Genomic DNA, 10,927 nt, shown 5'->3' on the forward strand with positions numbered 1-10,927 from the left:
ACAGATGCATTTAGTAGAACAGAAATAATTTACAGCTTCCAATTCTGGCGTTAGCTTGAGGTGAAATTTCCTGAACATAACAAAATAGTCAGCTTTATTTTTTTTTTCTTTAAGTAGCAATATCAAGAGAAAGAGAATAATAAATTAACTTCAGGGGAAAAGCTACAATTGCCGTTTAAAAATGTTTAACTAGTTCAGGGATGTTAGTGCACCTCTCTGGAGCAGGAGCGACAACAAATTCTAGATTGAGCTCTTCTCCCCTGCCTATGGATGAGCGTTATTTCATCTCACGGTTTGGAGAAATGGGGTTTATACTCCATCTAGCGTTCTGCAGGAAGGTTGACTCACCCTGAAATATTAAAACATTACTGTCTTTGAAAGACTTGAAAACTACAGTGCATAATTTAATACAGGAGATTATCTTAGCACACACAGTGGAAGCAATGGTCTTTCCTGTTCCTTCTTTCCATCTCCATACAAGTTGCAGGCTGGTTTGGTGTTGCTGGGGGAAAGTTCGGTTCCCGCTGGTACACATTCCATTTGTTTATCTGATCGAAACTTGGCAAATGTCAACTCGCCTCTGGGATCCAGTCAGTTCGAAACAGAAAGTGTTTTCACGAGCCAAAGTAAAAGAGGGGACGGCATCTGTGTTCTTTCCCAATCTCAGACAGACATCAGGAGACTTCACACTTACACAAGACAACATGGAGGCCTGAACGTAGCCGTTTTTGCGCTGATTCCCCTGGATCAGACAGAATTTGCCACGCGTCCCATTATAAATGGTGATTTTCCTTGGATCAGTTCGAACTTCGGTATGGTGAGGCTGGTTGGATCTCCACAGCAGCAAAGCTTGCAGTAAACGTACAGTCTGATATTCAGAAACTATGGAGTTTTTTTTGTTGATGTGAAGTTGTGTGAAGTGTGTGAAATGTGGATGTAATTGCAGAAACTGAGTAGAGATAGAAGGATTGGTTTAAAAGAAATAATTGAAACAAAACAGAAATAGAAACGGATTTCTTTTTGTAAAAATCCTAAATTCAATTGTCGCAATTCTTACGGAGTTTACGAAAAAAAAACGAATTTACGAAAAAAATCAAAACAATTCGGAATTTCACTGCAGATCTCTGTATGGGAAAATGGGCAGCTACAAACAATGGGAACGCCGCTACATGTAGTTTTTTGTCCTTTGGGTCCCTCCCAGTGAGGAATATGTAATCTGCAATGCGAATGATTGCTTCGTAGTGGTAAAAGTAATAGATTCCTGATGCATTTCATTCTCACCGTGAGCAGTGTGCACCAAATCTCCGAAACCAAACACACAGAAGGCGAGAGAAACTCAGCGGGTCTGGCGGTATCTGGAGAGAGAGAGAGAGACACGGAGTTTATCCTTCCAGTCTGCTACAATGCTCTCATAATTCCAGAAGCTGACTTTGTCCAGCAGGATTTGGTCATTTCTTGCAGACGTTTACAAAACCCAAACCTCTATCATTGGCACATATCACCCAGACACCGGAGATGTCCCGGGTGAAAAACTATTAAGATTAGGCAGCAATATAACAACTTAGAAATATGGAAAGGTTGTTTAATTTAAGATTAAACTACAAATGCTTTAGGACGTCTCAACAAGTCCTTCCTGATTGCTCACGAATCTTTATTCTGTCTGTAGATGAACAGTAGAGAGCAGGGCAACTTCGAGTTTAATCCCCGATTTCACCAGAATTGCATTATCAGTTCAGTTGTGATGGATTCAGGGTTTTCATTTATCTTTCACTGATACTACAGCAATAGCTGTGGGAATCACCAAATTTGGAGTCTACATGTCAGGGCTTGCACAATGATTGATGGTTATTTGGATTTGGACATCCCAGCACAGGATATGGAGGCAGGATATCCAATCCAGGATCAGACCATCCTCAGGTCCAGAATAGAACAACCCCAGGCTCTGAGTCACTGCTGCAGCCTTGTCAAGTCCCTTCCCAATCTAAGGCCAAATCTGTCAAACAGGGGCTGCTAAAGAAGTGGGAGTGGGTCCTGGAAACAAGACACACACTGTGGACTTAAAATGTCACTCAGCACATGTGGTGATCTGCAATCCAGTCAAACACAGCCCAGCCTGTCAAGATTGCAGCCTTGGTATTATTGCAGTGTCCTTTGCTATACTGTTTGCTTGGTCATAGATTCCAGAATCCTCGCTGTGAGAGTGGTTAGCCATCCACCACAAAACGTGTGTATGTTTCACACTAATATATAATAATTAAAAACATTCAAAACATATCTAGCAAAGAAAATATACCTGATGGATTTGTTGTTAGTGCTGCATATCATTGATGACAAAAGTCTGATGCATAAATAAAGTGAATTCAGATTAGATTAGAATAATGTGTTTTCTGATTTATCTTTAAGTAGGTGAACTGAGTCTGGAAATGGTTTCATACCATACAATAAGACTCCTTCCTGTCATCTTCTGCATCATCCCATCATTTGCAGATAGTAAGTACTAAGATGATTTTCAACATATAGCTCTATTGAACACTTATTCTCACTGAAGGCATGTGAGTGAATCAAAATTATTGTTTTTCAGGTTTCTTGAAATTAAGTTGTGAGTCTTCAGTGACAGGAACATTTAATGAAGACACTAAAATACAGTGCACAGCAACTTCAGAAAAGGAGTGGAAATTGATAGAGATTGGACTTTATAAAATAGAAAAAGATGGAAATGTGGCAGTTTTTAACTTCAAAGAAAGTGTCAATGAAGTACAAGGTCGGATTAAATTACTTCATCCAGGATCTCAAAATATGTCACTGATGATCCAGAACACACAGGTGTCAGATAGTGGGAAATATCAATATTATTTGCAGACAACAGTTGGTCACAAAATTTCTCAATTTGAATTGAAGGTAAAAGGTAGGTGCCTGTATTCTTTTCCCAATAGTTCTCATTATAGAAAGTTGGTTGCAAGTGTTTTGTAACAAGTTCCAGTTTTGATCTCATGTTAAAAGTGAATCAGGGCAGGAATAAATGACTTAGGCATTAAGCCTGCTCCACTATTCTGTACAATTGCGCTTGTTCCTGGGCTGCAGCTTCACTTCCCTGCTCGCTCCCCAAAAATCTGTCAGTCTTAAATGTATTCAACCATGAAGCAGCCACTACCCTTTGGGAAAGGGTTGAAGAAGCCTTACAAAGTTTACAACCCTGTGAATAAAGTAATTTCTCCTCGTGACAACCCTAAATTAGTTTCTCTGAGACTGTATCTCCGTGTTTTAGGTCCCCTGATTGGCAGAAACAATCTCTCTACAGTTATCTTGCGAAGTCCTTTCAGAATCTTCTATGTTTCAATGAGATCACCTCTCATTCTCCTAAACCCCGTTAATGTAATGTTAGCTCAATTCAGGCAATTTCCCATCATAGGACAGGAAGTGTATTTTACAGTGGGGCAGGAAATAAATGTTTGTGATGCCATAAAAGCAGGATACCTGTTGAATAAGATGAGTTTACTAAGGTACTGCATGAAAACCCATTAGGTCTCATGGTGAGAAACACTTCAAAAAGTTCAACATAGCCCAAACCTAACCAAAAGAAATTTCAACAGGGTCACCTCTCACTTTTCTAAACAGCAATGGGCTTAGGTTTATCCAGTTTAAACTTGCTTCATAAAACAAGCCCTTCAACCCAGGAATGAATGATAATAACCCTTTCAACAACATCATTTTGCTGCTAAACTGTGCCTGAAAATGGCTGGCTAAACCAATGGAGAGAGTGGCGTAATGGTCATGTTTATTGAACAAAGTTAAAAATCACACAACTCCAGGTTACAGTCTAACAGATTTGTTTGCATCCTATGATCCTGCCCCTGTAGCTACCTGATGAAGGATCAGCGCTCCAAAAGCTAGTACTTCCAAATAAACCTGTTGGACTATAACCTGATGTTGTGTGATTTTTAACTTTGTCCATCCCAGTCCAACACTGGCTCCTCTACATCATGCTTATTGGGTGAGAATTCCAAGAAGCTCAGGCTAACCTCAGTAATTTCAGGTGAAGATCTCACTCTGGCAACTGGTAAAACTTAAATTCAGTTTCTAAATCTGAAGTATGAAGCAAATCTCATTCCACTAATAATAATGCAATCATCATTTTTAGCTCCATACCACATGACCATGGTCCCAAAAATGTTCTCATCAACGAGAAGAGGAAGTATTATTTGTGAAGCAACTGGATATCCACAGGCTGAGATGCACTGGTTCTTCAATGGAACAATGAACCTCACATCCCAGGCTAATACTAATAGTGAAGAAACACCACAGGGACTGTACAAAATCACCAGTACTCTTCAACTGAAAGCAGAAACAGAAGTGTCAGAATGCGTTTATACTTGTGCCATGTGGAATGTGGAAGACAGTCTATATGCGGACCAGGAAAAGGTTTCAAGTTAGTTCACCACATTTATTCTTGGAAGGAGATTAAAAAGTAGATGTTGAAAGAATTACTATGTTTCATTTATTCTCAAGAATCATATTTAATATACATGACTATTTTAAACTGAAAATTTTATGGGAACATTATTTTTAAATGATTGCAGTCATTGTCATCAGTGTTGTTTAAAGGTCAACTTTGCCATTGTTAATTAACAGAGTCATAATTGGGGGAGGTACGGTTGTTCACAGACCAATCAGAATCTATGTGGCTGATCTGAGAATTAAGAGTGACCATTAGCTGTTCATGCTGCATCTTCAGGGCAATTATGACCCTACTAATCAGCACTGGCTTTTTATTCTATATAAAACATAGTCTCATTTTACAGGTCTTTTTATTGCACCTTAGTTCTAATGGGTACAAGATGAAAAGCTTCAACTTTTAGTCTCATTTTAGTAATTTTTAAGTTCTGAAGTATGGAGCATTTAATTAATTAGTTAATTCTTCCCCATGCTTTCTGTTGCAGTCTGTCGTGAAAACCTTCCCTTTGCTGAGATTATTGGAGAGGAAAGGAAAAATGTAGTTGTCTTTGTGATTATGGCACTACTTTTTGTTGCATTCGTAATCGTTGCTGTTCTGCAATTTAAGAGAAGATCATATCCAAGTAAGATGGTTTTGGATTCTGGCTCCTTTAAAAACTCATGATTATTACATAATGTATGACATAATCATTTTCTTTAAACACTTTTAATCATCCCTTCTTTCAAATACGCTTATAATCAGGGAACCAATACACTTTGACCCCATTATGTACCAACTATTCATGTTTCAAGGCCTAAAAAAAAGTAATGGAATCTCTAACATTCTAAATAGTTTTAAATTCTGTCCATCATTCTAATTCCCTTGCAAATACTAAATGATTTACATAAGCACTTGGCTGAATTACTGGAAAGCAAATATCCTCACATCACTGATGAGGCAATGTTTGCTGAATAATTTACCAAATAGTTTGAAATGTAGAGGTAACTCCAGCTCTGAATGTTGCCTAATGAGTTACAATCTTTGATGAAGGAAAGAATAGGTAATATATAAATGATGAATAAGCCACACATTGACTCCTCCTGAACTCTCACAAAGAAGACTCTAAGATGCAAGCATGTTTAGGTGACTTAAACTGACCGCTATGGAAAACAACCTGTTGAGCTCTAGCCATTGAAAATCACAGAAAAAGATGTGTGACTTGTATTTTGGAATATCGAAGATGACTAAATTTCAAACTTGAGATGTTTTGATTAGGGCAAGGAAAATATAGAAGGAAGTAAGCATTTTCAAACAAAAATGTCTTGTGTGTGCCACTGGGAAATCTGGCATTTATTCCCCAGAGTGAGTTGCTATGAGATGCTGTTGGGCCTTGCTAATTGCAGTTTAATACCTATGACTGGGTTGCTAAGCTGACTCAGAGGGCAAATCAGAGTGAACTACATCGATGTGCTACTTGAGTTGCATATAGGACTGTAACTTCCTTTCCCAGGAATCCATTAGTTTCCAAATTGGGCATTTAGAACAATAGAACAAAGAACATTACAGTGAAGTACAGGCCCTTCAGACCTAAAAAAATAACTGAAGCCTCTCAGTTACCTATACTGATAGGTATAGGTCTCTTTAAAGCAAAATCTAACATCAAATTCTCACATTGTGATAAAGAATGGATAACTTCCAAATTGCTGGCCAGTCATTATGGTACTGTAGCCTCCTAGTTAAGTTAGAGGACTGAAACTTTATAGGTTGCAATTATTTTGGATCCATTTAGTTATAAAATTATTTTTATCATTAGACAAAGGAGCAGGGCAAATTAAACAAATATTAATTTGGTAAATTGTGAATTTTTTATACCAGACAATATTATCGTGATCATCCAGAGATTACTGCCTTTTCAATGATTGAGTTTGAAACCAAAAGAATGAATGAACTGCAAATGTTTGCAGCAGTTTATGTTATATGCCAGAAACAATGAATTAATTGTTGGATTACTTTACTTTCAGAAATTAGAAGAGAATCTCAAAAACCAATGGTAAGTGTGATTACAAATATCTGCACATTTTTGATAGTCTCCTATCACAATTTTTGTAAATGATATTTTCTTCTTTTAACAGATTACAATTGATGAGATGACTGATGTTTAATAGTCGCGGTGGTGACTATTTCTTATTTCTACTTGCAACAAGTCTACTGATGGTGACAACTTTAAGAAAATGTGATATGAAATGTCAATCACATCGTATCATATGTGAATGATGGAAGATGAATGTAAACCTCATGAGTTATTTCACAAACTGTCCCTTCCTGTATTATGATCAGCTGGAAACTGCAGTTTTGAGTGCAGTTCTCATCCAGGATAATACACCTGACTGAGCTGAACTCTTCACTAATTTTTTTCTCTGTAAAGAAACAATGCTTCACATTAGTTGCCTGTGAACACCATCGGTCTAACACAGCATTGGTATACAAAAGCTACATGCTAAAGAACTTGGCTTTCAATCTGGGCTGCCTTTTATCAAGAAGATGCCTATTTTACAGCTGATGTAAATTTTGGATCAATTACAGTGTGCTGAAAGAAAATATCTTCAGCTCCATTTTTTTAAATACAGATGTATATATATTTATGGTTTGATCACAGAAATATATTTGTAAACATATATTTGTGATTTGTTCACAGAAATACTATGAATGGCTTTGACTGTTGAACTGTATTTTTCAACTGGGTTAAGAGATATTGTAGCTGCAGGCAATTAATTTGGAAAACTGAGATTTCAGTATTTTCTGAAATTTAAACACTGATCATTATGTTTGTACACTAATTACTTTAAATCAGTCTAATGTAGAACAGGTTGATGTATATTGTTCTCCAACATATTGCATTAATTTAACCCCATTATATGCCAACTATTACTTGACAGAAGTGAATATATGTACAGCTTTAGTCTAAATCTGATTTAGCTGAATAACACATAAATACATTTTGTAAAGTATTAATTGATTTGTTTCATGCTAACTGAAAATATTTTTAAAATGTAAATCTCATGAAGTTTAATAATGAACAGGTGAAATCTTATCAGGCTGTAAACAATGTGGTGAATTGAGTGCTAGGATCAGGCAAGATAGTCATCTCTACATCAAGATCACCTTGCCACAACCTTTTCCTTTAAGACAGACAAAGGCAGCAACCACATGGCCAGAGAAAGAACCCAATACTACTGTCAGACACAGCAGTGAATTTGCACAGTTACTGCCTTTGCCGTTTGAGTTCACGTATCTCTGGACATCAGAGTGCATCTAGGAAACATTGACAAGTCACAGAATTCACAGATGACCTTAGAGGAACCAGTGTGGGAGAGCTCACAGCACAGGAACAGATAAGTGCATAGTTTTTATGTGTAGCCTTGCTGTAAATCTACCACAGTGATTTTCTTGATTATATGTTTTATTGAGCTCTGTCTCTTGATTAAATTTTAAAAATATAAGCCACAAGTATTAAGTTAGTCTGGAACAGTATGTCTTTTAGAGCAATGAGATGGTGGTATTTTCTGGATCTCTGGATTATTAGGGTGTAAAGATGGCCTTTAGTGGAGTAATGTGCTCTTCCGTTCAGTTGCGGGAGTTTAGTGAGAGTTTCCATGTTATTGATGATTATGTCTGCAGGAAGTGTCTTTGGTTGCGAATCCTATCTCATTGCATGGATCAGATGGAGCAGCAGTTAGAGGCAATAAGGAATTTACAGGAGCTGAGGGTGTCATAGATGGCAGTTATAGGAAGGGAGAAAAAACATATACAGTCAGGTAGATGGGTTAACTCCAGGAAAGGTAGGGCGGGTAGACAATTAGTGCAGGAGTCTCCTGTGGCTATCCCCATTTCAAACAAGTATGCTGTTTTAGAAAATGTAGGGGGTGAAAGACTCTCAGGGGAATGTATCACAAACAGTCAAGTTTCTGTTATCAAGACAGGCTCTAATGTAATGAGGGGTACATCGGGTTTCAAGTGATTAATTGTGATAGGGGACTCTCTAGTCAGAGGCATAGACAGTTATTTCTGCAGCCAACTGTGAAAGTTAAGAATGGTGTGTTGCCTCCCTGGTGCTCGGATCAAGGATATCTCGGAGAGGGTGCAGAATGTTCTCAAGGGGGAGAGGGCCCAGTAGGAGGTCATTGGAACTAATGATATAGGAATGGAAAAGGATGAGATTCTGAAGGGAGAATATAGAAAGTTAGGCAGGAATTTAAAAAGGTCATCGAGGGTAGTAATATCTGGATTACTCCCAGTGCTATGAATTAGTGAGGGTAGGAATAGGAGGTAGAGCAGATGAATGCATGGCTAAGGGGATGGTGTAGGGCAGAAGGGTAGAAGTAGGACAGATTGCACCTGAATTGGGGGACTAATAGACTGGCAGGGAGATTTGCTAAAGCTGCTCGGGAGAATTTCAATTAGTAAGGTGGGGGTTGGTACCCAGGGAGATACTGAGGAAAGAGGTCAATCTGAGACTGGTACAGTTGGAAAAAGGATTAATCAAACAGTCAGGGCAGGCAAGGACAAAGCAGAGAACAAGGTAGGACTGATAAATTAAACTGCATTTATTTCAATGCAAGACATATAACAGGGAGGGCAAATGAACTCAGGGCATGATTAGGAACATGGGACTGGGTTCTCATAGTGATTATAGATATGGTTCAGGACTGGCAGCTTAATGTTCCAGCATACAAATGCTATAGGAAGGATAGAAAGGTGGGGCACGAGAGGAGTGGGAGTGGTGTTTTCAATAAGGGATTGCATTATGACTGTGGGAGGATATTCCTGGGAATACATCCAGGGAGGTTATTTGGGTGGAAGTGAGAAATAAGAAAGGGATTGTCACCTTATTGGGATTGTATTCCAGACCCCCAAATAGTCAGCTGGAAATTGAGAAACAAAATTATAAGGAGATCCTAGTTATCTTTAAGAATAATAGGGTGGTTATGGTAGGGGATTTTAACTTTCCAAACATAGACTGGGACTGCAATAGTGATAGGGGTTTAGATGGAGAGGAATTTGTTACGTGTGTATAAGAAAATTTTATGATTCAGTATGTGGATGTAATCACTAGAGAAGGTGCAAAACTTGACCTACTCTTGAGAAATGAGGCAGAACAGGTGACTGAGGTACCAGTGGGGGAGCACTTTGGGGCCAGCAACCATAATTCTATTAGATTTAAAATAGTGATGGAAAAGGATATAAACGTTTAACTCTAAATTGGAGGAAGGCTAATTTTGATGGTATTAGGCAAGAATTTTCAAAAGTTGATTGGGGGCATATGTTCGCAGGTAAAGGAATGGTTGGAAAATGGGAAACCTTCAGAAATGAGTTAACGAGAATCCAGAGACTGTATATTCCTGATAGGGTGAAAGGAAAGGCAGTTAGGGGTAGGGAATGCTGGATGATTTCAGAAATTGAGAGATTGATTTGGAAAAACAAGGAAGCATACGTTAGGTATAGACAATAGAGTTTGAGTGAATTCTTAGAGAGAATAAAGGCAGTAGGAGTATACTTAACAGGGAAATAGATGGTGACATCTTGGAAAATGTCCATATTACAGAGGAGAAGGTGTTGGATGTTTTAAACGCATAAATGTGAATAAATCCCCAGGACCTGATCAGGTGTACCCTAGAACTCCGTTGGAAGCTAGGGAAGTGATTGCTGGGCCTCTTGCTGAGATATTTGTATCATTGATTCAACCTCAGCCTATTCATCCTTTCTCTGTATCATTGATAGTCACTGGTAAGGTGCCGGAAGACTGGAGATTGGGTAACGTGATGCCACTATTTAAGAAAGGTGGTAAGGAAAAACCAGGGAACTATAGACCGGTGAGCCTGACATCGCTGGTGGGCAAGTTGTTGGAGGGAGTCCTGAGGTACAGGATTTACATGTATTTAGAAAGACACGGACTGATTATGGATAGTCAACATGGCTTTGTGTTTGGGAAATCATGAATCATGCACTTGATTGAATTTTTTGATGAAGTAACAAAGAGGATTGATGAGGGCAGAGCAGTAGACGTGATTTATATGGACTTCATCCAAGTGTGTGACAAAGGTCTTCATGGTAGACTGGTTAGTAAGGTGAAATCTCATGGAATACAGGAAGAACTAGCCATTTGGATACAGAACTGGCTTGAAGGTAGAAGATAGAGGGTGGTAGTGGAGGATTGCCTTTCAGACTGGAGGTTTGTGACCAGTGGAGTGCCACAAGGATTGGTGTTGGGTCCACAGCTTTTCGTCATTTACATAAATGATTTGGATGTGAACATAGGAGGTATATAGTTAACAAGTTTGCAGATGACACAAAAATTGGAGGTGTAGTGGACAGTGAACAAGATTACCTCAGAGTATAACGGGATCTTGATCAAATGGGCCAATGGGCTGAGAAGTGGCAGATGGAGTTTAATTTAGATATATGTGAGGTGCTGCGTTTTGAAAAGGCAAATCAGAG

General features: G+C 38.5%; 1 protein-coding gene across 8 annotated transcripts; it reads left to right on the top strand.

The window, feature by feature from the left end:
* The first annotated feature begins 561 nt into the window (after window positions 1-561).
* On the top strand, window positions 562-7,523 carry LOC122562096 (programmed cell death 1 ligand 1-like). Of its 8 annotated transcripts, none has more exons than XM_088000532.1 (7): window positions 562-817; window positions 2,404-2,490; window positions 2,582-2,905; window positions 4,139-4,426; window positions 4,938-5,075; window positions 6,454-6,482; window positions 6,565-7,523. In XM_088000532.1, the coding sequence occupies exons 2-7, from the start codon at window positions 2,424-2,426 to the stop codon at window positions 6,592-6,594; spliced, it is 876 nt and encodes a 291-aa protein (XP_087856658.1). In that variant the 5' UTR covers window positions 562-817; window positions 2,404-2,423; the 3' UTR covers window positions 6,595-7,523. The 8 variants fall into 8 exon arrangements, with proteins under 8 accessions (XP_087856658.1, XP_087856659.1, XP_043570550.2 ...); XM_088000533.1 differs by having other exon boundaries at window positions 2,407-2,490; XM_043714615.2 differs by having other exon boundaries at window positions 562-812; window positions 2,407-2,490.
* The last annotated feature ends 3,404 nt before the right edge of the window (window positions 7,524-10,927 follow it).

The sequence above is a fragment of the Chiloscyllium plagiosum genome, unplaced genomic scaffold (assembly GCF_037043375.1).
Source record: "Chiloscyllium plagiosum isolate Xiang-an unplaced genomic scaffold, Cpla_swu_hap1 HiC_scaffold_25, whole genome shotgun sequence".
NCBI classification, from domain to species: Eukaryota; Metazoa; Chordata; class Chondrichthyes; order Orectolobiformes; family Hemiscylliidae; genus Chiloscyllium; species Chiloscyllium plagiosum.